Source organism: Leucopleurus acutus (assembly GCF_964270905.1).
Source record: "Leucopleurus acutus genome assembly, chromosome: 2".
Lineage (NCBI taxonomy): Eukaryota > Metazoa > Chordata > Mammalia > Artiodactyla > Delphinidae > Leucopleurus > Leucopleurus acutus.
The window spans coordinates 20,225,003-20,240,573 of NC_139143.1; the positions used below are offsets into that span (position 1 = coordinate 20,225,003).

At 47.0% G+C, this 15,571-nt stretch overlaps 1 protein-coding gene across 1 annotated transcript in view; it reads right to left on the reverse strand.

Annotated features, from left to right (window-relative positions):
- The window catches only part of DUSP10 (dual specificity phosphatase 10), a 39,160-nt gene extending 29,041 nt beyond the window's left edge, over positions 1 to 10,119 (reverse strand). Inside the window, exons 1-2 of the mRNA XM_082832474.1 lie at positions 10,009 to 10,119; positions 6,976 to 7,829 (exon numbers count right to left, since the gene is read on the reverse strand). Coding sequence (XP_082688600.1) covers positions 6,976 to 7,786 — 811 coding nt within the window. The 5' untranslated portion in view covers positions 7,787 to 7,829; positions 10,009 to 10,119. The remainder of the gene's footprint in view (positions 1 to 6,975; positions 7,830 to 10,008) is intronic.
- Positions 10,120 to 15,571: the final 5,452 nt, after the last annotated feature.

Sequence of the window (15,571 nt, forward strand, 5' to 3'; positions counted from 1 at the left end):
CCCAAAAGTCCCTAGAAACCTGAAACACTTGGGTACAGGGGCGCATTTTGATAAATGTTTTCCAGCTGTTCCTGAAACCATTAAATTCCCTAGAAGATGGGATTGACATCATTAACATTTGTCTCATACGTCTATGATCCAGGTAAATATCAGGACCATGAGTCTGCTGGTTTCAAAAGACTTAGGTCCTTATACTTCTGGACCGAAATCTCAAAATTCAAGGAAAAAGGTAGCGATACTCAAAATGATTGATTAAATATATTATATTACTTTATATGTGTATGCTATACAATAGATACTGTTATCATTAGATAATAATACACACACATAATCAACATATCAACCTGGCAAGACCTATTTTTTTGCACTAAGGCTCTGAAATGAATCATGCATGTGACCCTGGATGAGCAATAAACCTCTCTAGGCCCCAATCCTGTAACTGCATAATGAGAAGACCGGACGAGATGGATGGTTCCCAAAGTTTGCGGCAGGTTAGAACCACTTGGGGGGCTTTTAAAAGTCTTGATGTTCCAGCTGGACCCCAGACCAGTTTAATGAGAATCTCTGGAAGTGGGAACTGAGCATGCCAGGTTTTAAATCGCCCCAGGTGATTCCAAGGAACAGCCTTCAGTGAAGACTCTTGGACTAGGTGACCTCTAAGGCCCCTTCCTATTCTAAAACCTGAGGTACTTGAGTTCAGAAGAGGTGACATGACCTCTCCTGGGATTAGAAGTTCTGCCCCTTGTGTGTCATGTACCTTTTTTTTCTTTTTTTTTTTTTTTTTTTTTTTTTTTTTTTTTTTTGCGGTACGCGGGCCTCTCACTGTTGTGGCCTGTCCCGTTGTGGAGCACAGGCTCCAGACACGCAGGCTCAGCGGCCATGGCTCACGGACCCAGCTGCTCCGCAACATGTGGGATCTTCCCGGACCGGGGCACGAACCCGTGTCCCCTGCATTGGCAGGCGGACTCTCGACCAGGGAAGCCCTCGTGTACCTTTATCTACCTACTAGAATTAAATTGCCTAGGGACGGGACTTCCCTAGTGGTCCAGTGGTTAAGACTTCACCTTCCGATGCAGGGGGTGCAGGTTCAATCCCTGGTTGGGGAGCTAGGGTCCCACATGCCTTGTGGCCAAAAAACCAAAACATAAAACAGAAGCAACACTGTGACAAATTCAATAAATACTTTAAAAGTGGTCCACATCAAAAAAAAAAAATATTTTAGAAAACAGTTGCCTAGGGACTACAAAGCAACATATCTCTATGCCCTCCCCAGCAATGCTGAGCCAGGGAGAGCCTGGCTGCTGCTAACACTGGAATGAAGGAAGCAGGGGCAGCTCCTGGTCAGAGGCGCACGCCAGCTCCTGAGAGCACAGGCACCACGAGGCTACGTGGTAGAGAGCGTTTCTGCTCCTGTGATTTTGCCAAATCTCCCTTCCTCTACCCTGCTTTTTCTCATCTAAAAGCATTATCTACCACTGCTAGGAGGAGTTTCTTGAACTTGTCCTTGAGAAGCCAGATGGTTAACTTAACTGATCTGAATGGTTGAGGACAAGTTGTTCCTACTTAACATGCGCCCTAATGCTGTGCTCAGAACAAGGGCCCATTCCCCTCCCGCTCCCCCAGTCTTATGGAAGAGGTTCTGAAAGGCCATGGGCGGGGTAGGGGAGCAGAGCCCAGGGACCTGATTTACTGAGAGCGATCTACGTTCCAGACACTCTATTTACATTGTCTGAGTTCATCCTTGATGTTGGAATTATCCCTGTTGTACAATGAAGAGAAATGGGCTCAGAGGGGTAACCTGAGTTGCCTAAGGACACCTCTAGCTGGTCAGCAGAAAAGCCTCGATTGGAGCTCAGGTGTAAGTGAGCTAAACGCCACTCTGCTGAACACACAGTGAACAGGGAACAGCTTTTCGCTTTCAATTAGGAAGCAGAATAGTACATCCAAAAGCTTAGAGAGGGTGTAGGCAAATGAGAACCAATTCAGGGGAGGGTTCAAGACTCGCTTAAAGACATGAGAGGGTCTTTCAATGAATTTTCCCTCCACCTTCCATCTCATCACAACTCAAAGCTTCGAGAACTTTTCAAGATGAAGCACACTGCCCCTCCTTCCACCTCCCCTTTTATAGTCAGACTACAATCCTTATTCCAAAAATAAATCAGCCTGATGAGAGGCCAGAAAAAGCAAAGCTTAATTGTTTTATACTTTCATTATTTAGTTATGGGACATTCGTTGGACAGATTTATCATCACGTTTTTACAAACTCCCCTACAAATAAATAATTCTAGGATATGCCTAAATTACTCTGGCCTCCTGACCCAACACGTCTTTGTAATTACTTGGCACTCCAACTGTATGCTACTTAAATTAGGTAACAGTCACCAAGTTATTTTTAAGCCCTAGCAACACACACACACACACATACACACACACACACACACACTCACTGCTATACCTAGCTTGTTATCTGCACTCCTTCGGAAGAGGAGCTAAAATTGCACTTTTACTGATACCATCATTTCTGTTCGACCAACAGTAATAATATTAAGCTACATGTACTGAGTGTTCACCCTGCATGAGGAACTGTTCTAGACACTTTGTACCCATTAATTCATTTAATATCTAAACTACCACCATGAGACAGCTACTGTTATATCCTTTTTGGTAAATGAGGAAAGCAAGGAAGTAAGCGAAGTAGCCATCAGTAAAGGGCACAGAGCTAGTAAGGGGCGAGCCAAGACAGGCTGGATCCCCAGTCCTGCCTGGATCTCTCCACCATTTGCTATAAGGCTAATATTCAGCATGTTTGGATATTCAACAGAAGCTCAGAATAACACATTTGTGGGTATATATTATGCCCTTATTTCACCTGTCTAAAAAAAAGAAAAAATCCTCCTAACATCCCTGACAGGCAAGAGGAAGACTTTTGTTCCCCTCATAAAACAAAGCAGGAAAGAGAAAGAATATGTCCCCAGGGTCTCTGATTTCTGCACATAGACCTTCACTTTGTCATCAGACTCAGCACTGCTTACAAGTGTTTACTTAGAGCCCTTTTTGACTACGGGAAAATGCGCCACCTATGTCGCTCATCTCAGGAGTTGCGAAGGAAAGTTTTCTAGCGTAAGAAACTAATTCTCTCTGTCAAGGAATCTTCCCTACGCATCAGCCTCCTGAATTGATGCTCACTCTTCCCCCTCCCTCCCCCCAATAAATGTCTCTGATACAGACAGAGGCAGGCCTGTTGGAGGATGAAGCAATCAGTCACTCTTGTTTTGTGACAGCACAGAGCAAGTACCGGCACGGGCCCTGACAGACCCTCGTGTTAGGGGAGCACTATAGACCCCCAAGGAGGTGCCTGGAAACCTCCCACTCTGAGGCGGGGGGGATGCTTCTCCATAGACCTGATAGCCAGTTAGTCAGAGTGGAATTTCAAGCTCAAAAATCTCTCAACAATGGGCACATGACACCAGTGTTTAGGAGTGAAAATGTTGTCCATACTATACTATACAATATTCCCAGCCTTCTTAATTTGAAAATATTAAGTTTAAACATGAAACATATTGAAATACATTCAAATATTGTCTATACTCTAAAATCTTTCAACAACCAAGAAAAGAAGAGACAGCAAATAGGGAAAGTGTTAACAATTGTTTAATCTGGGTACTAGGTAGATGGGTGCCCATGATACTCTTTTCTATGTTTCTCTGTATTTGAAATATTTCATAATAAAAATGTTAAAGGTATAGACTGTCTTTAAAGAGGAGGTGATAGTAGACTAACCTTTCCTACATAGGTAAGTGACAAATTATTTCCCTGAACACAGCCTTGCTAAAAAGAAAGGGAGCCTTATAAGCATCATGGCAAAGATGGTAGCTCTCATTCTGAAAAACCCAGAACGGTCTAGCCTCCTTATTGAGTTGGGTGAGAAATCACATTAAACCTCAACTTTGTGTAAAAGAGCTTGTAATTCTTTCAAAGACTTTGCAGGTCTCTAAATATTTATTCATTTGGATCATTTTTTGCCAGGTTGAATAGAAGCACAGGTCTGATGCCATTTATTCTTCCGAAGATGAGAATAAAACACAGATTCAGACATAGGTCACAACAGGGACGGGACTGTAAATTAGAAGAGTAACTTAATCCCAGGGGCTTCTGCACCTCTGATCAGTTTCTTCCCAACCTGACACAGCATTACTAAAATGGTATCTGAGCAGCCGCTCTACTTGACAGGCAGCACCAAAAATGGAGAACATGGCATTGAAAGAGGGGGACATAAAACTTGGACAGGGAGGGTAGCAACCGGTGTTTACAAACATAAACCAGAGAATCAGATGGGTCAGCCATAAATTACCCGAGATTATACTGAAATCTCTGAAAATAAGCTAAGGAAGCCTTAGAAGTTTCGACCTTAGATTCTAACTACCCCCACCCCAGATCTACCCTACAAAAGTCACTCATTCCAAAATGGTACCACCACCACTCTCGCTAAAATAAAATCTTACATCACTAATGGAGGGGGTTACTAAAATAAACCTCAGCAGAGAAGCCAGACCAGAATGGTCTGCTTGACCCACTCAAGAACCTAGGAGAAGTTGCTGGCTATGCCTTCTGAGAGATGCCCACCCCACTTTTCACCTCAGTGGTGCTATGGTATTAACGTTTGGTTTACCCAGATGAAAGGGTAGCTAGGGGCATTCGAATACCAATCTCTTTCCCTTCCTTCCCATTGTGGTCCCAATTTTAGGCCATTCCCCCAAAAGAGACCAAAGTAATAATGACAAAAATAATAAAGTAGATTACTGACCCTTTTGCTCCTGAACTACATATATTCAACCAAATTCCCAGATATTTGAAGAAAGAGCCCCCCAAACTACAAATAATCCAACCTCTACCACCAGCGCGTCTTCCAGGTCGACCGCCGCTGTGTCTCACCAACCCGAAAATGATGAGCCCTCACAGCGGCCTCCCAGGCACCCAGTGGTGAGGTCAGCAGCATGTCCGGCCCCGCCCCCATTGAGGCAATCTTCCTCACTGACACTGAGGAACAAGCGCAGGCTGCCCGGGCTCTCAGCTGCATCCACCGGAAAGGGGGAAAGGAACCCCACTTTGATCAGTAACACCTAGGAGATTCATTGCCCAGCGATTGACAAGCCACACTCATACACAACAACGCCCACTGCAAAGTAGAGGGTAGAATCTCCACCTCTTCCTAATCACCCTATGTTCATGTCCAGGGTCATCTTCATGTGGATTATTTGATGCCTGTCCTCAGATCATACAGACACAAAAGGTCTGCTTTCCCTCAATGATATCTACTCTACATGAGCAACAGACCACCCTCAAGATCATTGCATTGGTTCTCCCCTTCTTGGCTCCCCAAGACAAACTATTACAAATGGGAAGTTTGTAGACTGTATTTTCTCATCCAAAAAAGATGAGAGAAGCCAAGATCATGGGGACAGAACGCTAGCTGGGTAAACCTACTGGGAATCACTCAAAGTCAGCCAAACAAGAATACAAAACAATAAAATACAGGGGTACACAGAGGAAATCTGAGCATATCTGTAACCCCAAGAAAACCCATCAGCAACAACAACAAAAAATACGTGGGAGCTGCTGAGAACTCTCTGGATGCAACTTCCATGATGTTCTCCTTCTCCTGAGGGCCCACCAGCCCAAGGAAAGCCATACTTTTGTGCTAGCTGAGCCCAACAAGAGCAGGTTTGAGGGCAGTAAGGGTGGGCAGAGGGGATGATGTCAAAGACATTCAGAACTGTATTTTTAAGAACACTGCTAAACAAAAGGCAGAATGCACCATTGGGAAGACAAGAAGAAGAATGGCAGAGCTGGCCCACAAAGGTAAAACTCCTAACTTGCTCAGCCCAATGGCCTGTTGCAATTTAAATATGCAAGGTGTTCAAAGGAACCCAGCAACGTCTTTGGTCTACACACCGCACGAGACTGGCTGGTGATGTGGCCCAGACTGTATGCCTTGACTCAACACACTTGGGAAGAGAAGAAATAAGATGCCTATCTCTCACTACCACCACTACCCCCTGACAGAAGACACGGAAGATGAAGCGTGGTGTGCAGTGCCCCAAAGAACGGCATCCGAGGACAAAGAGGCACACCTGGGCTGGATACGAGACGCGGGCTCCACTACTAGGTTAGGCAATGCTGTGTGGAAGGAGCCCAGAGACCAGGGAGCAATTAATTCCTGCTGCCAGGGCTCAGCGACACTGACCTGCCAGTTATTTTGTGCTCAGTGGGGCAAGTGACCCACCACCCCATCTTAGGAAGAACCATGATGCCAACGGTTGTCAGGTGATGCCAGAAGGAACTGGGGGGGGGGGGGCTGGGGAGTATTTCATAAAAATGACTCTGTCCCTTGAAGCTTTGGCAGAGGAATGGATGTTTGGGGGTGAACTTATACTTTGTGAGGGACCTTAGAATATAGCTCTCTGCCCTTCCTGAGGGTCACTTTCAGAGAGGTGAGAAAGAGGAAGAATTTCCCACCAAAAACTGGTACCTGGAGGTTTACTTGTAGTTCACCCCAGTCACGGTTTCCTCTGTTCCATCAACTTTGATTAAGTCTGAGAGACAAGAACTTTCCAGCTAGTTTGACTGGACTAGAACTACCAGACCAGGCATGACTGGAGATGCCATCTGGTGTCATAAAGCCCCTTTATAGAAAGATGAGAAAACGGTCTCCAAGAGGGGAAATGACTTGCACAATGCAAATGAGAAGGTGAATGAAGACTAGAGCCCAAATCTTCTGGCTATCAGTTCAAGGCTGCTGGGTTTCTCTCCCAACCCCAAAATAATTGAGAGGGCACGGAAGGGAAGACAAGAAGAAGAAAGGCAATTCTGTTTTTTTTTTTTTTTTTGCAGGAGGATGCTGTTACTTCTAAGAGAAAACCCAGAGTGACCCCAGGCTTACCAGGACTGTGCTCGGGGAGGGGGTGGGGGCATTACCTTTCAACACCAGAGGTTCTTTGCCTTCTCTCTTCAGGGACTCGAGAACTACGTGCAGTGGCTGGGAGGGCATCACTCGGCTCGGCTCATTGGTATTCTCATCATAAACTATAATTTCTTTGGAAAAGATCCTCTTGAAAGAGTCTTTGCCTTCCCTACAGGAAATCAAGTCTAAGACAGTGATCTTGCCCTGCTGTAGTCTCCGCCGGCTGATCTTATCGGCACAGTTAATGTGGACAGCTCCTTGGATGTGACTCTTGTTGTACTCCATGAAGGGCCGGCAGTCAATGATGACGGGGCCCTGGCTCGGCAGGTGACTCTTGCTGCATTTGGTCATCTTCTTTGCCAAGTCATTGGGGTAGATTATTTTGATGCTGGCTAGCTGCTTGGGGGTCCCTGACACAGGGCTGCCCACCCCACCTGATGGACTTAGAGAGCCTGCGTTCTCACTGTTGTTGACCATCTGGTTGGCCGGGCAGGTGGTAGAGCTTCCAATGGTGGTGGTGGTGGTGCCGGCGGCAACGGCTTGGGTTGGGGCCTGATTGTCCTTGTCGTAGGTTGCCACAGTGCAGCAGCTGGCACTGCTGCATCCACAATTCAGGGAGCGGGCAGAGCCGCTGGATGAGGGCATATACGTCAGATTCGCAGCCTTTAGGGACACAACGGTGGTGGCGATGACAGGAGGGTGGCTGGTACTGCCAGGTGTGGCAGAGCCAAGGTAGCTAGAGTCTAAACAAAGGTTGAGATCCTGAGGTCGTACAGGCCTAGACAGTGCCACCACTACCCTGTCGTCTAAAGGAGACGGAGGCATGAGGAGGCTGAAAACTGGCAATTCAAGAAGAACTCAAGACAGTCTGTAAAGAAGGGGAGGGGGGAAAGAAAGAATAAAGTCATGTGACACAAAAGGCAGTCGAATCCAATCCCTAGGAAGGGGCTTTGCATCCCTCTGAGCGAAGTTGTCCTAAGTGCCCTTTACCCTGTCACTCTCAAAGCCTGAAGCTCATTGCTATGGATTCAAAGACGATGCAAACCTGAGGACCCCCCAGTTCTTGCTAAGTCTAAGGTTAGATGTAAAGTCTATGCAAATGTTGATGAACAACCTTCCACCGACCCACATCAAAGTTCAGCCTGAGAAAAGGTAAAAGCACAAAGACTTAGAAAAGCTGAAGACGGAAGGGAAGGCTCTTAAGAGGCATCTCTTCTGGGCCTCATCTCCTGGGCAGAAGTTAATGCAACCGTCTGAGAAAGACCCATGCGTCCACCCGTGCATACTTTCCATGTAATTCCTTCACCCACTGCAAAGGTAAAGGAATGACCAAGAGTGCTGGCATGGCTCATGGGAATATACGGCAGCTAAATATACATCAGGGGCGGATGTCAACTTTCTGCACATCAAAATGAAAGCATCCCCCTAAGTGAATCTCTTTAACTGCCAGCTATTCTTACTTTCCATTCTACTGAGTCCTTTGAAAAGCACAACAAAGTCATATTAAAACCTCCCATGTTTCCAATTAGCCTCTTATAAATTAATCTGCATTTCCTCTTTCATTACAAACTAGTCTCCTAGAATGAAGCCTCAAGCCAAGGAGCCAGATCTGGAAACCCCAACTCTGGCAGATCCATCCCTTGGATTGCTCCCTTGCTGCCTTTAAGGAAAGGACTACTTCAACTCTCCTCCCTCCTTCTTTCCCCACAGGCACATCCTAGAGATCTTCTCAATGGGAGGCAGCCGCTATGCATAATCTTTCAATCCCACACAGATATCCCCCCTCTTCAAGAGGATGGATTCATTAAGAAGACTTCCCAATGAGCCCGTCCTTGTGGGAAGTAAAGAGTTGCTCAGGGGTCTACCTCCTGTCTCATGAGAGGGCGCGTGCAAAGGGACAGTTCCTTCCTCCCTGTACGCACAGGGGCACTCCACACCCGGGCCCTGATGGCTCCTCTCCTATTAGACATACACACAGAAAAGAACCCAAACCCCATGCAAGAGTAGCTCATCTAAACGAACTTTAAGAGATGTCTGGAAAAATGTCATCGAACATCCCTCTACACAGGACTGTCACCACTCTCTGACACAGAGCCAAAATGTCACAGGCGGAATCCACACATTCACACACACAGGGGCACGCACGTATCACATCCATAGATCGCCACCGACTCAGCTTTCTCTCACCACCTTTGGATGGGCAAGAAGGACCCAACCCCTTTTCTCCCCCCCTTCCTCTTTTCTTCCCTCCCTTCTTTCCTCCCTTGCCCTCCCTCCCTCCTCCCTCCCTCCTTCTCTCCCTCCCTTGCGTAGTATTTTTTGAAGAGCAAGTACTATTCCAGAAGCTATAACTGTTTCCCAGCTGGACCAAGCAGTGAAAGTCTTTGCTATTGTGTTACCTGGTAGGGTACCTCCCAGGATCAACAGTCCACTTCCCTTGAAAGGGACGCATGAGCGTGTTCACGGAGACACAAGCTGGGACCCCCACCTCCACACGGAGTGCGCGGCGCACACACACTCTCACACACACGCGCGGAGTGTATAAAGAGATCTGCATCCCTGCAGCAGAGGGTCGGGCGTAAATATATATTGCCCGTGAAACCATCCAGACTAGCCTAGGAAACCTCCCAGAGAAATACTGAGCTATCCCCTCTCCCTCGCTAGTCGTCCTTCCACCTCTAGTCAGGGGCTGGAAAGAAAATGAAGTGGTCAGAGAATGCTCCTTCCTCACTCCTGGGGCACTTAACATCCCCCTTCGCAACACAGCGCACTAACAAGTCCCTGGCATTTAAAACTGCCGCAAAGCGTCCCAACAAACCTCATTTTTTCCTCGCCCCCAATCCAAGTAGACTGCAGAGAGAGTAAACGCACAGGGCAGCGTGAGGCAACAGCCGGAACCCTTTAACCTCACCTGCTGTGGCTCTTCCGTGACCATCGCAACACACACACACACACACACACACACACACACACACACACACACATACACACTCACACCGCCTTACACTCCCGGGCTCTCGGGAGTAGCCACGGTGACTTCCACTTACTTCATAAATAAGTGTAACCCTCCACTATCTGGCGCTCCGCTTCGGCTGTGGATTCGCACATTCAGCCCTCATTCACTTGGCTTCATTGATCTCCAGCAGCAACATAGTTACTTTCTCTTTTGCTACACTGTAAATGTAAGGTTCTGAGGGGGCGGGCCGGCTGCCGACCGACGGCGCGTTGGACCAATAGAAATCCAGAGAAAGCTAACCGCTACTTCGCAGCAGCCCGCGGCCAATGGGTGGCTGGAGAGGGCGGAGCCAGGGCGTGGCCTTGCCTCCTTAAGGAGGGTTTATCCGACGCCGCTTCGGGTCCACAGTGTTATAACACGGGCGGTGATGTCATTGGCAACCAATCAAAAACTTAAAAGGGCCAACTGGGGCCCGCGCGGAGCAGCTGCTCTCTATTTACATGTAAACCGAACCGGCAGGATGCAGTTAACCCTTTCCGGAGCTGGATTGTCAGTGGGCTGGACTCGCCGCTCCAGCTAAAACTGGCTCTGCCCACTTGGCGGGATCCCCCTAAGTCCCCTCACCCCCGGACAGACCACTCTATTTCTTTTCCCTTCTTACTCTGGACGGATGATCAAACGTGTTGGAGTAACTTTCTACAGGCAAGTGGCAACGAGAATGATCACTCTCCCCAGCGGGAAGAACAGGTTCTCCGAGTCGCTCGACGTGACTTGATAAACCCAAGATTCACAGACGTCGCCGAGCCACCCGCACGGGGGGATGCATGTGAGCACGCCGCCAGAGGCGTCGCTTCTTCTCCAGTCCGCGGCTTGGGGCCACGCGCTGGGGACCTGGACTCTGGGGCGTCTGGCGAGCCGGCCGTCTGCCCACGGGCAGTGAGGCCCTCCAGCCTCGCCGCGGCCCGAGTCCTCGGGGCCACCCCCTCGGCCCCGCGCCGCCAGGAAGCGTCGGCTGCCCGCCCGCAGATGTCGCTGCCCCTCCGGCTGCCCTACTGCTACCCAGCGCGGAGGTGGCGCGGCGCCCTCTGGCTCTCCTATATCTGCGCCCCTGTCACGCCCCCGCTTTCCCCGCCTGCCTACCGGGGCTCCACCCGTAGCACGAAGGCAGCGCTGCGGAGGGCTGCTTGGAGGCGGCGGCCTGGACCCGGGCCAGAAGCTACAGGGGGCGCGCCCCGAGGGGCGGCACAGGCGCCACCCCCTAGGCCGGGCGTCCCGGGTCCTGGAGTGCGTCTGCCTCGCCACCCAGGCCTGGCCCTCTGCCCGCCCGCGGCCCCTCTCCCACCCCGCCCGCAGGGTCCTCGCGCCCCGCTCCTCAGAGCCGCGCGCGACCGACCCGCAGCCCGCCTTCCCCGCGCGCCTCGGCAGTTACCGGCCACCGCGTAGGGCCCCAGCGAGCCGAGGACCGCCTGCCCGGAGCTTCTGGAACAGCAGCGGCTGGCGGAAAGGAGCCGGAGCTGAGTAAATAACCGACTGAGTGTGGCCGGCGGAGCGTCGTGAAGGCGGCGCTCCCCTCTTGGTTCTCGCGACTTTCGCCGGAGTGGTCGCCGGCTGAGGCGCGCGGCAGAAGAGGGGATTGGACTGGGGGGAGAGGGGGTGGGAGGATGGCGAGCCTGCCTGTGCATCATCAGGAAAATATCAGGGAAACTGCGGGAAAGTCTTGAGGTACGAAAAGAAGTGGAGATGAGGAGATGAACTGCAGAGAGTTTGCATCAAGGAACCCTAAAGAAATAGAGCTTTTTTCCTTTTCCCCCCTCTCCTGTCTCAGAGAGCGCTAGAGAATATTTGACTATGATTTCTTCTTACCAGATTGAAGGTGTTTGGAGACATACTTCAGGATCCAAGCCTAATAAGCAAGCTAAGTGGCAGCGACATATTCATGTCATTGGCTTTAAGTGCAGATCTGAAATCTGACGATGCCAAACCTTGGCCGGCTGACCAGCTATGCTCAATGAGCTGAGACATCCCTTTGGGTACCTCTGGGGATATATATATTCTCATATTCCCATATATGCATAGACACACAGTCCGGGTTTCACGACAGTGTTTCAGACTGAAGTAAATGCATGCAGTCATCTTAAACAGGAAAGCATTTTTGTTGCCCCACGCCCCACAACTCACACACCAACACACATAGACAGTACCCCTTAATGATAACTAATGAGTGGTTAGGGTACACCCTTTGATCCTTACACCTTTGGGGATCAGCAGGTCCTGGCCAAGAAAGGTGGGTTCTGGATAATTTCCACAGAAATCAGAAAAGAACTTCCCAGAGGCTCTAACCCTGGATCTATTTGGAACTTTAATAGCTTGCCTTTTCCTATCCATAGATAAGTATTGAAAAAAATATTCACTAACTCAAGGTTGGAGAGTTCTGGTTATAAGTCCTGATTCTGACTCACTTCTCTTGTGTCTGTTCATCCAGAGTCACTGTATTTATTTATCTGTAAAATAGCAAGACCCCAGCTTAGAAGAAAAAGGAAAAAGTTCTGGTGCAAGCACTCAGGGGGGAAAAAAAGGATTGTCTGCAGGTAAAGGGCATTCAGTAAAAAAAAAAGAAAAAAGCATTGTGTTTGCTTTAGCAAATAGGGTCCCTCTATTTAAAAGTACTTATGATCTGTAAGTTATGAATTCAATGCTAATATCTCAGTATCTATCAGTATCTAAGTCCAAACAAAGTAGGAATTTATACAATTGCAGAATAGTTCTTAAAAGTCTTTCTACAAGGCCCAGAAGGGGAAAGCAACTTTAAAAAGAAATGTAATTCATTGAATGAGATGATTATTTTATTAGAGTTTCAAACTGGTGGATTATTATAATTTAGTTGGCTAAGAATCTAAGCCATCCAGGATGAAAAATTGGGAAAGATGGCAAAATTCCTCATCATTTATCTAGCCTGAAACATGGAATAAACATGTCGTTAACATATACAAAGATGTAATTATTTTTTTAAGTTAAGCATCTCTAAGTGTATAGTTCATACTCAAATTGCAGTGGTAGAAAAAAAAAACAGATTACAGATGGATTTTTTTTAGTCACTACTCTTCTAAGCTTCTTTTCTACAAAAAGAGGTGATTTTGTTCCATGTTTTGAGTCATAAATGTGGAAATAGTATCTGAAGTACTACCCTTAGATTTAAATTTGTAATGCCAACCAGCCAATGGCTATGAACCTGATCTGTGTACAAATAACTGGCAAAGCCTTAGTGTTCAGTTTTAGTCCCAAAGAAACAGTGAAGCATCTTCTCTGCATTTGAGTGTTCTAACATGATTGTACTGAGCCATTTGTTCCTACAAACAAACATCATGAGAAAAATATTTATTGTTATTTTCAGGGCAAAACACCATGTGTTAAAGCAAAAAGATGAAGCTAACTTAAGCCAGCATATAAGACATAATATGGATAATGTCGAACAAATGTATTAATTAAATGCCTGCCTTTATGTTCACGCAAATGGTTAAGTATGTGGGAAATAATGGCAGCAGGTCGGGACTGGGTGAGAGCCAAGTTTTCAAAATAATACTCAAGGTAAAGGGGATTCCTGGAGGTACTAGAATTAAGGCAGAGAAAGACTTAGAGAAAATTTAGCAAGAAGAAATTGCAGGATAAAGGTGATATTAAATCAGCAAGAAGTGGGGAATGAGCTGAGGGATAGAAAAGTGAGGAGGCAAGCAGTTGAGGTCACTGAGACCAGCCTGTTGAAATATCCTATGACATTTCTAGGCCTAGAGGAAGGTTGAGGAGAAGGATCCCCTGCAAGAGGAGACCACTGCAGTACCTGTGGGTGAAGGAAACAGAAGTGGACCCATCTGCCTGTCTCACTGTCCATGAGTTTGAACACAAGAGGCCTATACAGATCTTTCCCTTTACATTCATGGGTAAAGTGCACTTGGGACTCAGGAAAAGGCTCTGAGGCATTTAAGGTTCTTTATCTTTGTGTTCGGTGAGGTAGCCACTTGCCACATGTGGCTGTTTAATGCTTGAAATGTGATACGTCTGATTTGAGATGTGCTGTAAGTTTAAAATGCACACTGGATTTTGAAAACATATAAAAAATGTAAAAGATCCCCACTACTTTTAAATTCATTACATATTGAATTGTTTATAGTTTGGATACTTTGGGTTAAATAAAATATGTTAATAAAATGAATTTTACCTGTTTCGTGTTTACTTCTTAGACTATGACTATTAGAAAATTTCTACTGACTTATGCAGTTTACATATTTCTGTTGGCCAGTGCTGTTCTAGAACCTGTAATTGCTCCTTCGATTTGAGGTCACTTTGGTGCCGAAGGCACCAGAACCACAGAATGCTACACCTGGAGGGGACTTTAGAGCTTATCTAGGCCAGTGGCTTTCAAACTGTGTTAGGATGAGCCAGAGGGAGAAGGGATGCAATGCAAGTGGGGGTGAGTGAATCCATGCAGCCGTGAGCTGGTGGGGCTCTGAGGCCATGTCCCACCCCGCCACTCCTCCACACTTGAGATGTATATGAATATATTATTCCTGAAACTCCAAAGTAAGATTTCATTTGAAGGAAAGATTCTGGTACTTCTATGTGTTCTATTTCTTTTTTTTTTAATCCTGGTCCACTGTTTTACCATGAAGCCGATCTGAGACCCAGAGAATGGAGAGGACATGGCCCAACACCATGCTTGACCTCAGGACTTGACCTCAGCCCTCATTTCAAAGTCCAGCCTGACAGTAGAGTTGGTGACTGACCAGTTGGCTTGGGGGAGTTAAGAAGCTCTCTGTCTCAACTGCATTGAGAAATCCCCTTTCCAGGCAGTTAGTTTTTCCTCCCCTTCCAGTCACCCGCCATGTGTGACCTCACACATGCCTACTGCTCTTTGTCAAGAGAATTCTGGATAAACCCAAGTGTGTGGATCATTGACACCAACTTATTTCCTTGGGAGAAAAACAAAAACTAACTCACTGACCCTTGGTTTCTGGCAATGCATTGCGCTGCAGTGGATGGCCTATTATTATTACATGTTGCTACATCAAAGACAACATTTTCCCCTTTGCCAAGCTGAGCAATTATTTTCTCACTAGGAAATGCCATCAGATCCAGAGTCTCCCAGCCTCAGGAGCCTGTGTCAGATTGTGTTGTGTGTTGTGGGATGCAAAGGTAGAAGATAAACACGCATCCTTAGCATTCCTAAACCCCCTTAGGACTTGTTGCAGGTCTAACATGAAGGAATTAATCTAACCTTCTCAGCACCTCTTAGCAAGTTAAGAGGGTACCGCTTCCGGATATTACAAGTTCCCTTTAGATTACTGAGTGTGTCATAATGAGCCTCATTTCCTTTACAATTAAACTTTGACTGAACTGATTCTAAAGATTTGGCATTTGGAAAAAAAAAAACAAAAACAGGTAACATTTCTTAGTGTTTTGCTTTGTGCCAAGCACAGTTGAAAGAGATCCACAGGCATTAACTCATTTCAATCTTCACATCTACATGGATGCTGTAAGTAGGTACTTTTATTAGCCTTAATTTAAAGATGAGGAAACAGAAGTACAGACGGATTAAGTAATCTGCCCCAAGTCACACAGCTGGAAAGCAGCAGAGGTAACATTTGAACCCTGACAATCTG